General features: G+C 38.4%; 1 protein-coding gene and 1 long non-coding RNA gene across 3 annotated transcripts in view; both read left to right on the forward strand.

Moving 5' to 3' along the window:
* Positions 1-8,490, forward strand: part of eya2 (EYA transcriptional coactivator and phosphatase 2) — a 184,593-nt gene extending 176,103 nt beyond the window's left edge. For both annotated transcript variants that reach the window (XM_028811847.2, XM_051932834.1), the window contains 6 exons: positions 1,712-1,770; positions 4,800-4,960; positions 5,579-5,693; positions 6,476-6,597; positions 6,700-6,800; positions 7,558-8,490. In XM_028811847.2, the coding sequence (XP_028667680.1) occupies positions 1,712-1,770; positions 4,800-4,960; positions 5,579-5,693; positions 6,476-6,597; positions 6,700-6,800; positions 7,558-7,638 (639 nt within the window). In that variant the 3' untranslated portion in view covers positions 7,639-8,490. The remainder of the gene's footprint in view (positions 1-1,711; positions 1,771-4,799; positions 4,961-5,578; positions 5,694-6,475; positions 6,598-6,699; positions 6,801-7,557) is intronic.
* Positions 8,491-12,243: 3,753 nt separating this feature from the next.
* On the forward strand, positions 12,244-13,069 carry LOC127529404 (uncharacterized). Its single transcript, XR_007936087.1, has 2 exons — positions 12,244-12,464; positions 12,515-13,069. It is a non-coding gene; the product is annotated as an uncharacterized LOC127529404 (long non-coding RNA).
* Positions 13,070-13,811: the final 742 nt, after the last annotated feature.

A 13,811-nucleotide genomic window follows, 5' to 3' on the forward strand; every position in this document is an offset into this window, starting at 1 on the left:
AGTAACAGCAGTGGGTTGGGATGTGAAAGTTTTAAGCTGAACAAACTGAGTGCGGCCTGAGAGGTAGGATCTGAACCAATCTAGTGAAGTGAGGGTAATGCCAATCGAAGATAATCTATTGAGAAGAGTAGTGTGACAAATAGTGTCAAAGGCTGCACTCAGATCAAGAAGGATGAGAATAGTAATTAAACCAGAATCAGCTGCCATAAGGAGGTCGTTAGTAATAAGTTCTGTTTCTGTACTGTGGAGGGGACGAAAACCAGACTGGAACTGTTCATACAGATTATTTTGAGATAAATGAGAATGAAGTTGAATAGCCACTATTTTTTCAAGAATCTTGAAAATGAAGGGTAGATTAGAAATAGGACGAAAATTACTGAAATTAGTCGGATCGGCACCAGGTTTTTTCAGTTTTGGGGTTATTACAGCAGTTTTAAAAGATGAAGGAACAGTACCAGTAGTGTGAGAAGAGTGGATTATAGCAGAGATAAGAGGGACCAGAGAGGGGAGGCAGGCTTTGACCAGAACTGTAGGGAGGGGGTCCAGTTGACAGGTGGATGGCTTAGATTTACAGACAAGATCTGAGATTTCTGAGAAAGTAGAAAGCTAAAAAGAGGAAAATGAGTGAGTTGGTGGGTGAAATTCAAATGAAGTACTGGAGGAATCCGTACCGAGAGACTGGTAAATCTTTTGGATTTTTTCATTAAAAAAGGACATATGGGAATTGCAAAATTCAGTTGAGTAAAGGTGAGAAGGTAAAGAATCCGGGGTTTGTGTGATATTGTTAAGTAGTGAAAGCAATGACTTGGTGTTGCCTTCATTGGAAAAAATAATGAGAATATAATAGATTTAGTTTGGGCAGTACAGTCCTTGTAATAAAGTATATGGTTTTTGTACATCTCTTTGTGAACAAAGAGTCCAGTTTTTTTATATAACCGTTCAAGTTGCCGGCCTTTGGCTTTCAAAAGCTAAAGTTCAGGTGTGAACCAGGGAGAACAAAAGGAGAAAGAAACAGATCTAGTTTTTAATGGAGTGATAGAGTTAAGAATACCATTAAGTCCAGTGTTATAATGTGAGACCAGTTCTTCAGGAGTGGATAAATTATGAATGTCCATAAGGGAATCAATACTAGAGGAAAGAGAGTCTTGAGTTAATAATCTTAATATTACGGAAAGACATGAGACGGGAAAGCTTACTTCTCTTCTGTCGCATCACTAAAGACAAACTGAGCAATCAGATTGCTCAGAGGGACTGGACACACAGACCTTGGTGTTTTATTATGTAATATTTTGTGATAATTGATCATTTAGCTTCATTTTATCACTTTACAAGGACTTTGATAAATTGTTGAAAACGGTTATTGTCAAACATGCACAAAGAATCAGAACATTTAAAGAGAACACATACTTTTTGAGTGCAATCAGTGGAATTTTATTTTTTACTATTCATTTATTTTCAAACCATTCCAATTCAGGGCTGCTATAGCTATGGCTTGTTAGCTGAAATATTCCCTAAAGTCTCTGTAGCAAAATACTTTTGACAGAACTCGATATTTTTGTTTAGCTGCTTCAATTCAAGGTGCTCACCAGACCTAGGATGACTTCTATGAATGCAATATGCTGTTGTATTTCATTATAAATGACCTTTTGAGCTAAGTTTCTAAAATTGAACTTTTCTGATCTTTCTTGTTTTGTTTCTTTTTATTTTCTAGGAATGTGATCAAGTTCACATTGATGATGTAGCATCAGATGATAATGGCCAAGATTTAAGGTAAGACAGATGAGCAAAGGAACAGAAGATTATATCTTTACTTGTGTCTTTGTTTGGATGGTATGGGTTCTAGGACTGTGATGGATGAAGTGATATAATAAATGTATGCAGAAAAGTTTACAAGTTCATAATAACTTTCTTCGTCTATAAACTTAAACAGGTTTTCCACTTAATATTTCTGCCACTATTCTACTCAGAATATTGTCTCTCTTTGTTCAAATTCTTTTGTTTTATCTTTCTAATTTTTTAACATCTTAGTTTATTTTTCCATCCATCATTTTGACCTAACAGTTAGTGTTCCTGTCTCTATGGAACTGTATTAAACCATGTTTGATAACTTTTTGCATGGGGTCTTCATGTTGTCCCTTTGTCTATGTAGTACTTCCCACCACATTCCAAAAAAAAATATAATAATAGTACTAATAATACATTTTGTTTTAAAGTATTTTTCAGTGTATTCAAGGAAGAAATGTAATTAAAGAATAAAACAAGGCACTAAGCAAAAAGACACAGATGTAAATATGAATGCCATGCAACAAATATAGAAATATATGTAACATCCATCCATCCATCTATTAGCCAACCTGCTATATCCTAACTACAGGGTCACGGGGGTCTGCTGGAGCCAATCCCAGCGCGCCAGCTCACCACAGGGCACACACACACACACCAGGGACAATTTAGAATCGCCAATGCACCTAACCTGCATGTCTTTGGACTGTGGGAGGAAACCCACGCAGACACGGGGAGAACATGCAAACTCCACGCAGGGAGGACCCGGGAAGCGAACCCAGGTCTCCTAACTGCGAGGCAGCAGCGCTACCCACTGCACCACCATGATATATGTAACAATACCATGAAAATGTAATGGAAAAAAATCACAGTTGCAACAATGTAAATACTTGCTTAAAGTTTTAAATTTTCCCTAAAAAAAATCAAAGTTGTACATTCATGTAAGCTAAAAGCTATTGTGTTTCAATGTTTTGGACAACCAACACAAATTCTTGGTCACCCATGGAGTGAAGAGAAAAGCAAGACAGAGAAAGATGAGACTGTGTGCTAAGTGAGATGTAAATGTCGATGCAAAATAAGGAACTAAAAATGTGTAAAAGAATTTTGTGCTGTATGCAGAATTTAACTGGTGACAGGAGGAGTTGTAGTGATGATGTAATGTGTGCTGTGGGAAAGAGTTGCAAATTCCTGGGCTGAAACACCAAATGATTGTCTTTACAGTAGCTCGAGTGAGAAGGGTCAATAGCATGGATGAGATTATCAGCCCCGCTGTGTGTCTTAGTGGTGCTATTTATACGAGTTTCAAAAGAAAATGAAGAATAGCAAGATTTTTCACTTCTGTACATGAAGTTGTAATCTAACCTAGAACAGATAAATAATATGAAATTTTCACGTTTCTTATTTGGTGTGATAATAAGAATCATCTCAGTCATTTCACCATTAAACTTCAAAGAAGTAATATGCTAGTGTGCTAAGCAAATGATGTGTAATACTAAGGGGCAGGTCATTTAATAAGCAGATATATTAGAAAAGATGAAAGCATTTAGGTTTTTATATCTGTGCAGGAAGTGCAAGTAAAAGGCACAATAAATTATGATAAAAATAAGATTGTGGTCAGAAGTAGTAATATCTAGTCTAAATAAATGTGGAACACAAAAATAAACAACAGAAGAACAGACAATGTCCAGTGTACAACTTTTGGTCTTAGTTATAAAAACAAACTTGAAATGTACCTGAATACATTTATAATCAATATGAATGTTTCAGTCACCTTAAAGCAAAATATTTGGGCATAAGGAACAGACCTACAGTATGTTAACAAGTCATATTGTTCAGCAGCAAAGCAGAAGGACATTTAGGCTGGTGATAGATCACCACAATTAAAGTATGCAAACCACAAAGTAATTTTAGTGTAAGGTATTCAAAAGCTTCTACACTGATACAAGTTTACTCTTGCAGAACCACAGTAAGACCACCTCCACCTTCACACCTGCATGAGCAGTAATTTGGCTGCCAACATCTGACATATAAATAAAATCAATATGGTTATCATATCACTGATTAGCTAAACTTTATTATTAAGAAATAGCATACTTACAGATGAACCTCATTCCAAACTCTTGTACAAACTGTCTTATTTGTGTCTGCAGGGTGTTTAAACTCAGTTTAGCCTTGGCTACACTTGGAGAATGTGTACATGTGCCTAGGTGTGAAGAGGGCTACTTTAATTGTGTTCACTGCAAAATAATCAGCAGCTTCCAAATGACACTTATTTGTTCATGTTGAAGCAGAATATAAACTGGTTTTTTTTACCAAGAACCCCTGAATGCTCGAAATTAGCCTCATGACTCAAAAATTGCCTAACATAAAGATCCAGTTATATGTAGACTTGCAGCACTTAATTTTATGTTTCATTCTCAGACATTATACATCTGTTTGTAAATACCCCTAGCTGATCCAGATTACCCTCCCATTCCCAACCTCCTCCTCATGCTTTAGCTGATTGTGTTGAAGTGTTGAATTTTTTGTTCCCAACAGTTTTTTTTTTTTTTTTTTACTTTTCACCTTCTGCATCTGTGTTTTATTATTGGCTGTTGTTATTATTTATTTAATTAATTAATTAATTATTCATTTATCACTATCAATTTCAAATTATTACTACATACTCACTTATCTGTTATCAATTTATTTACTTATTTATTTATAGTAAACTGTAGTTTTTTACTTGTCTTCACTTGTCCTGTGTTTATGTATATGTTGCACCGTGGCTCTGGTGAATGTTATTTCATGCCACTCACTGTGTGCTGCAATACGGTGTATGAGTGGTATGACAATAAAGCCACTTGACTTGACGTGGTCTATGCAGTTCAGATGTTAAGTTGGTTAATAAAAAAATGTATATGTGCTTATTGTTTAGTAGAATTAAAATATAATTTCACAATTAAAATAATTTCAGGCTGCCACCATATTCATAGTTCACAGAAAAAACATAATGTACATATTTTATGTATTTTCAGCACCTACAATTTTGCTACCGATGGCTTTCAGAGTCCCTCAAGTGGTTCGACCCTTTGCTTAGGTTCAGGGGTTCACGGTGGAGTTGACTGGATGAGGAAGTTAGCTTTTCGATATCGACGGGTCAAGGAGATATACAATACCTACAAGAACAATGTTGGAGGTAAGTTCTGAAGCAAATGAAAGCAGAACATCAAGAGGTTGACCAAATAGTTTTGAGTCTGATCTATTAAGAGAAACACCATTTGAACAAAATTATTTACCATGAATTTTGTGTATAGTTTTCTATTTTTTATACACTTCACACACAATTGTACAGAGACAGGTCCCAGGTTCAAATGAGTATTTATTTTGGAAATACCTTCACACGGGCTACTTTAGAATAAACAATTTCTTTTCTCTCTCTTACTTTTCTTCCTTCATGCCCAACTCCAGCTCACCTGGGTGAGGCATTTTTTATCCCAGAATACTTCTCGTGCCACCGCATTGCACCCAAGAATTCTCCTCCCCAAAATTCTCACTGGTGACTCCGCAAGAAACCCAGCAGTATTGCACATCAAAACTGCAACTCCCATGCAGCCACGTAGGTGTGCCCATGGGAGATCCACCAGAGGGATGCTGCCACCTATCACTGTTAGGGGGAATATGTGGTCCCAGTCTCCTTCCACCCTTTAGTTTATAGGTCTAAGTGTCATGGGATGCTATAGATAAGTAAAGGTACGTGGCATCTGCATAACTCATCAAAGCTAATCATCTGTCGTTCTTGTACTCTGGCTGGTAGGACTCTTAGGAAGCCCAAAAAGAGAGGAGTGGCTGCAGTTAAGAAGAGACATGGAAGTTCTGACCGACCTGTGGCTGACAAATGCATTGAAAGCCTTGTCTCTCATTAATTCCAGGTAAGACCACTTGTTGCTTGCAGCCACAGTGAACAGATGCATTTGAAAACACAGAGAGTGCCTCTTACTTTCTATGACTTATATTAGGTTAGCATGATTTTGACAGTTCAGTTAAAAAATTGGAGCAGTGGTTAACAGTGTTGTCTTATAGTTCTGGAGAACTGGATTTAAATCCCTACACTGTCACTTCCTTTGCAGAGTTTGGATTTAAGTTGTCTAGGTTTTCTGTTTTCCTTCAACATCTTCTAGACTTGAATACTATATTATGTAACTTAATATTGTCTCTGTATGAGTATTGTATGAGTGTTCCCAATAATTTGTGATTAACGTTTTATTGAAAGTTCAATAAATATCACACTCAATGAAGATTAACATTGCCAATGGTAATTCCAATAAAAAGAAAAAATAAACCAGCTACTTCCACAATCATGACTGTAAATGCAACACCATAACACTTCATGTAGACTTATGAATTGTTGCATATCCCAGGTAATGCAAGTTAGTGTCGGGAATGGGAGGGACAGACAAAGGCAACATCTGAACAACCCACAAGACTCTTCATCCATACCATCATGTCCTGTGGCCAGTTCAGCAAGATTGCTGAAGTAATGCAAAACAAAAAAGTAAGCAATTTCCCAGAGTTCATTCGTGCTTTATGCCTGAAGCTACAAGGATAGTCTCATACTCACTATATTGGAAAGTGCTGGTTTGGACTGCGGAAACCCAATCAAGTAAATATAGAAATAGACAACTTAATTAACTTGTTATATGGTTTGTTTCAGGCCCAACTGCATCAATGTATTAGTGACCACTACTCAGTTGATTCCAGCAATTTCAAAAATCCTGCTGTACGGATTAGGCTCATCTTTTCCTATTGAGAATATCTACAGTGCCACAAAGACAGGTACTGTATTGGCACAGGATGATGCAGACTAATCAACTCCCTGAATACTTCATTAAGATGTTTCAAGTAATGATATCCCTATGTCTCACTCCTGCCTTCTAGGGAAAGACAGCTGTTTTGAACGTGTGACTCAGAGATTTGGACGACGAGTGGTCTACGTAGTGATAGGAGATGGTGTTGAAGAGGAATCTGCTGCCAAAAAGGTATGGAAGCTAGATAAATGCATATGCTCTGTTTAGCCCAATATGAATGTTGCCTAAAGGGTGATTTGTTTATAATATTACTAGGGGGTTCGCCCCCTGCTCGCTTGCCAACCCCCTCGGTCTGCACTACACTCCAGCCACTTCCCATTGTAAAGAGGGAGGCTGAACGCACCCCAAGAAGACGCAGATGCTCCTCCTAAACCCCCTCTTAAATGGTGATGAAACAAACAGGAAGCAAATGGTTTCTCTTATACCTCCTCTTTGCTCGATCAGCTGGTGCAGCCGCCGCCACCACCACTGCCACACGATCTGCATCTCGCGTGGCACTTCAAACATTTAAGAGTCTGTACAGCAGCTGTCCTATTCTTTGTCTTTTATTTCTGGCCCCAGGCGTGGTTAAATCTCTTGGCACAAAGTCTCGTCTCACGGGACGTAAGTTCTTGATATTTTTTAGTTTACAATTTAAAAATGGAATAAGAATCTGAAAATCTAACAACATCACATTAAAGTTCGATAAATTCTGAAAAGAATGATACTAAGCATATACTGTATATGAAGGTTTTAAAATAAGCCTGATTTAAAGCATGACAAAAAAGGTGACATAAAAATGTCACTGTTGCACTTTTAGGCATAGCATTTTATATATACATATAGTGTAAATGATATATTTACTTAAAATAAATCTGTTAAGCCACTTTATTGAGATGTATCCTAAATTATTGTTCCAATTTGACTTTTGTTTTTTCTTCCCAAACAGAGGAATATGCCTTTCTGGAGGGTATCATGCCGAGCTGACCTGGAGGCTCTTAGCCATGCTCTGGAGCTGGAATACCTTTAGAGTGCATCTTCTCTTTGTCCTTGGGGCCCGGCGGGACTGGGTGGACCTCATTCTGTCAATGTGTGCTCACAAGAGCATTTTTGAACTTCGGTGGCAAAAAAGAAGAATCTGGTCTTTTCAAAAGCTTGTATTCTTTGAGATCAATGTTGAAGGAATTTAATTAGAACATTTTCCAGTATCGTGATGTTACAGCATATGCAATATAAGGAGCTCTGTGGGTTTTCAAGTCATTAAGTTCATTTGTGAAGACACTGTAAGCCAGAGTATATTGCAGTGGGAAGGGGTCTGCTGCAGATACGACTCTGGCAAGTGGGAGCAGAGCATCTTTCTACAATCCAGGGCAGTGCTTCTGCAGACTGAACGGTAAAACGGATCTATACCAAAAACTGATGACAGAAACAACAGGATCCTCAGAGTAAGCCATCTGGATTAATTTGCTGTTATTGGGACAGTCAGTTTGTCTTTCCAGTTTTTAACAGCCTGGCCGGGGCCTCAAAGGAAAGAGCATATGACTTAATTTAAGTTTTTGGGTTTTGGTGAGGTCCAAGTTTGACTTTCTTTTTTAAAACTTCACCAAAGAAAACTGTACAAAGCACTGACAAGTCTTTGGGGAAGTGATGGTTAAAACTGATTGTAAGTTATATTGTAATAGCCTAATTTAAAAAAAGCAGAATTATAGTCTCTGAGGCAAATGTCTCAGTAGGTTTTCTTCTTTGATTGGTTCCAGATGTTTTGTATCTGTCCAAAACAAAACAATGGGCAACTTTCAAATGAAACTTCTCTGGAAATTCAGTAATCTAGAAATGAGATTGTCTTACCTGATCAAATAAAAGTTCAAGTGAAACAAAGGAACACACACATTCCTAAAGTCTCTGACACTGCTGCTACCAGTCCTCCACAGATGGTACTGTAATTATTCAAACAGAGGGAATTCCAAGATTCACATATGGTTAATGGTTCAGAGTAATGGAGCACTATGTACTGCTACCTCCAGAGTCAAGAGCTACTACAAGGCACTCTATGACTGAAACTTCAGTTCAGCTGGAAAGATAACCTTCCATTGCATTAGCTAGAATCAGTGAAACCAGTTAAAATGATTACTCTAATGAACAAGACATACAGATTTTAATAGGTAGTTGCCAGGGACAGAGAAATTAGTCAGCCATCTTTAATACCATTCAGGATGAAGTACAGAGTTTCAGAAGCAATGATCAGGATCCGAGTCCTGGCTACAAATATCAGTCCTGTTCACTGCATGTGTGACGCTGGCAAATTCTCCTCGTGACTCTGTGGGTTTTTCTTCAGGCATTTCAGTCACCACCTGCCATCCCATCCCATTCTAAATTGTGTGAGTGTGGACATGAATGTTCTCTGAGGTAGACTGACATCCTAACCAGTGCTGGCTCCTGCCCTGCATCCAGTGTTGAGGTAGACACTGGCAACAACAAGACTGTAACCTGGATAAGCAGGGTAGAAAACTAATCGATGAATTTTCAAGCTCAATAAGCATGATGATTCTCTATTCATCAAAGATGTTAGAGAAGAAGCACCAGGAGTCAATGACTAACTGTGCCAATGAGAATTCTGTTCATCTTGAGACAGGACAGTGACAAGAGCCGTGAAGTGGGATCGTCTGTTCTAATTGCTGGGCACTTAAGGCATAGGAATCAGTGTGAAATACCCAAGATCAGTGAACCAAGCTGGTTTAGATCAAGTAGTGTTTGGATGCCGCTGGAAGCTTAAATTGCTCTTGTATTGGGAAGAGAAATATTGATTTTCCTTCTAGTCGTAGGCCATGTAGAATTATTGTTTCGCAAACTATCACAAGAGCCTTATTTTTTCAGTCATTTTCCAAACCCTTTTATTACCAAACAGCTTGTCCTGGCAGTAAATGGAACCAGCAAGCACACTCATGTACACCATAATGACAAGCCAATTTAGCATCACCAGTCATTCTAACCTTAATGTGCTTTAATTGTGAGAACAAATTGGAGTTCTGGTGAAAAAGCGGGGAAAATATGTGAACTCGATACAGACAGCGACTGGGATGAGACAGAGCAGGACTCCGGAATGGCTGCGCTAACCACTGTGCCACCCACAAAAAATACAGAAAAGAGAGTATTAGTGTGAGATGGTAAAGATTATTATCATGTTGACACCCTAGACCAGGGGTCCTCAATCACGGGCCTGGAGGGCCGCAGTGGCTGCAGGTTTTTGCTCCAACCCAGTTGCTTAATAAGAAGCACGCTTCTGCTTCACTTTAGTTCTTTCATTCGTTAAGAATTTGAGCCTTTATTGCTTATTTTAGTCTTAAACAGCTGTATTCTCGGTTTTTAATTGCTCCTTATTAGCATCAAGATGCAAATGACAAAAGAAACCAGCAGCTCTCCATTTAGCTTGTTACCATTTACACCTGTGAATATTTATCGTGCACTATTTGATTTCATTAAACATTAAGGAGGAGAGTGAACAGAAAAAAGTGAAGGACTGAGAATTGCGCATCCATTTTAGCCTTCAAATCATTTGGATGATATCCTTAGAAAGGGGAAGAAAATCCAGGATATGAGAATTAAAGCAGAGTTAAAGCACTAACAAGCCGTACAATTAAATTATTGGCAAGAATTGTTTTCTAATAAACAACCTGCAGCCACTGCGGCCCTCCAGGACTGGGATTAAGGACCCCGGTCCTAGACTCTAAGGCCTAGAGGACAGTGAACAATAATAGGTCTAAGAAAATGGAAGGCAAAAAGCCCTACAATCACAAACTTAAGTTCTGTTGAGAGTGTTAGAAGAAAATGTTAAGCCATAGCATACAAACCTACATTACCTATGAACAAATGCTTGAGCCCTCTCCTGTTATACTTACTTACCTTTAGTATCTATCTATCTATCTATCTGTCTATCTATCTATCTATCTATCTATCTATCTATCTATCTACAACCTGCTTAGCCACTGAGCCCCATAGCATTCTTCTAGAAACTTTAGTTCACAAACCTTTGGTAGATGTGCTCAGAATTTTCATGAAATGACGTAGAGAAAGGGAGACTGTCAAAATGATAATGTCACTGAGGAAGAAGAGTTTAATCCAACAGAGGGTCAAAAATAAAACTATTTTGACGTAGGCCAATAAAAGCTTAGTCCAGGCTGTTTATGAACTTCAGATATAAAAATACTTTATTTCACTTGTAACACTTATTCTTTCTTTATGCAGTATCATTTAAACAGTCCTCTTGAACCAGGGTGTGTACTTGAAGACATCAAGGTGAAAAGGCAACATTAAAAAACAGAAAGTCTTTGTTTTGTACTAGAGACGCCTTCCCAGTTAATAAGTGGCTAGTCATCTGTCCAACCATCCACTTGCTGAGTACAGCGTCAGAGGGTTCTGGAGGCTGTAGAGGTGCCATCAGGTGCAAGGAAGGAACAACGCCAAACAGAATGCCCGACCAGCAAACTTACACCCACATTCACACACATCAGGCTCACTGTCCAAACATGCCGACTACAGGAATGCAAAGGGAATCATTGGCCAATTCAGCCACACATGCAGAACAGTTTCTCCCTTCAACTTTACACGTATGCATTTATTCGTAACCTGAGTGTGTTCTTTGAACTTCTGTTTGGGGTTTACTTTCACCAAAGTTCTCTTGAGGTTTGAATGTATTTTTCATTTCTCGTCATGAGCACATTGTAGGGCAAATTCAGTGTGTGTAGCATTGGGTGAATAATTTGCCTTTTATATTTCACCTGCACTTTTCGAATCTCCATAATATGGAAGAAGCATTCTCACAGAATGGAGTTTATGGGCACGCTACAGCTAATTAGTTATGGCCACCATCACACACCTTAGATCTTATCAAATTTGGGTTTTAACACGAGGTTGATTGGTTTACACCATGGGGTGAAAGTCTTTCTTTCCTTGGCTGCTGGGAATATGGCAAAGACAAGTTCTCAACTACTCGGATTTCTCTGTCATTTATGTGCTGTAGAACAAAGCATCGCTGTAGGAAGGTGTGGGCATCACCAGTGCTATAGTGCCTGCCTTCATGTTAAATAAAGTGGGTCTCTCTCTGTTTAATCAGTGAAGTCATTCTAAAACATTACTCTATCTGAACTGTGATGCAGTGGGTTTCAGAGCTGCGGCCTCATGCTAATGGGGCTGGGGTCAAATCAGCCAGAGTCAGCGTGGCGTTTGCAGATTCTCCTTGTGTCTTTTTTATTTATTTATTTTTTTACAGGGTACTTTTCCATTTTTTTTACAATTTTCCTCTAATATTTCAAAGATGAGGAGACCAAGTTAATTGGTTCATCTAAACTGGCCCAATGTAAGTGAGTGAGAATGTGCATCCTCTGATGGACTGGCCGCTGTAAGGAGGCCCCAGCCACTCCCGACTCCAAACAAAAATAAACGTTCTATTACACTTGGCTATTGCATCATATACAATATTAAATATGAAACAAATCTGTCTCTGACAACTGTGAGTAACTGATTTAATATAATCAGACGAGCCCTAGAACACTGTAAGAGGGTTAGAAAAAGTATGGATAAATAAGTAGATCTTGTGACCACAATTAACCGATGGGCGAGACAATAAGAGCAGGGCTGAGATGTCTTTAAATTAAAGTTCATCATCCTAACATTTTTAGAATAAAAAATAATAACCTCTCAGGAAAAGTACCTGAATGAACCTCTTTCTCCACTTGTCTCACCTTATTTTGGAGTGAAGTGAAGGGTTCATTGATGATGGTCTTGCAGTTCTTGAGAAGACTTGCTGGCTCCTTTGAGATGTACCTTGACCCATTTCCTTCCACTTTGTCCATAAGGGATGTTATGTTTAGACTCGGAGGCATCCACAACTCTATATCCCCCACCCTTAGCCCCTGTGGTCTTCCCTGTGTTCATGGAAGTTTGTGCAGTGGCAGGAGAAGCGAAATGTGACAACAATTTAAAACAAACGGGCAACTTCTTTCAGGAAAGCACAGCAGCCCTGCAGCTACAGCCAAAGGTCTTTCCAGGGATCCCACTTTTTCTCAGCCACTTGTCATTCCGCTACCATTGCGTCTCTTTTAGAGGCCTGACAGGCATGCACTGCTATTTAATCTCTTGGTTTGCTTCAGGTTTTTATACTTGCTGTAGGAGAACAATTTTCTTTATGTTGGGAGAAAAGTTTAAATTATTAAATTTATGTTACAATCTGGATAAATGTTTTGAACTTCTTGCTGGTTTCTTCTGTTTGGACAATCATAGCAATTTTTGTTCCAAGTGATTTTCTTTAGTGGACTGTGTTTTATATAAAATTGTGGTGGGTTATAATTGGTTTCTTTGCATGTCATCCGTACCCTTGATTCATATTTTTGTTTTGTATATATTTTTGATTAGAGATGGTGAAAATAAGTACAAATGAAAAAAGTAAAAATAAAATATGGAACAAACCTCTGTGCTTCCTCCTTTTGCTGTGCTTACTTGTTTCAGAAAAGAATACCGGTCATACGTTTTTGCCAACTGTGCAGGGTTGGGGTCAGTTCAGGAATGAACTCAACAATTCCAGTTCTAACAAGGAAATGGAATTGGAATTCAACAGCAACTACAGGAAATTGCATTGGAATTGAATTGGAGTTTCAGGAAGTGCAAGTCAGGTCAGTGAAATTCTGCCGAATTCCAGCTATTGCTGTTTCTGAGCATTTATTTGTGATTAGGTGTAGGGACATAGATGTCACCTTTATTTATGGTGCCTTACAAATACTAAGTGATCGAAATGTAAGTAGGTCAAACTGAGAACTGAACGTTAACCGTTGTTCGGTGATGAGTGACACTGGCCATAAGTATCTGGATATCTGACTACAATCAATTACTTATAACGGCAACTGGAAAAGCACATTTCTGGGACTGAGCATTGATGCATGACAAAGATGAGAAAGCGGAATACAAGTGCCAGACTTGTTCATTGATATTACTTACTGATTGTATTGAGTCGTCTCGTCATATGCACCATTCTGTACATGCAACACAAACAGAAGAAATTTTTGGTATACTTTGGTAAATAACCAAACCTACACATTTATTTGCAATGGATAAAATCCTATGTGTATGATTTTTGAGTATCAATATCGCTCAGATGTAAATGTTTTTAAAGTGCTTGGTCCACAACCAATACAAGTACTCACCTGAAGAGGC

This window comes from Erpetoichthys calabaricus, chromosome 10 (genome assembly GCF_900747795.2).
Source record: "Erpetoichthys calabaricus chromosome 10, fErpCal1.3, whole genome shotgun sequence".
NCBI classification, from domain to species: domain Eukaryota; kingdom Metazoa; phylum Chordata; class Cladistia; order Polypteriformes; family Polypteridae; genus Erpetoichthys; species Erpetoichthys calabaricus.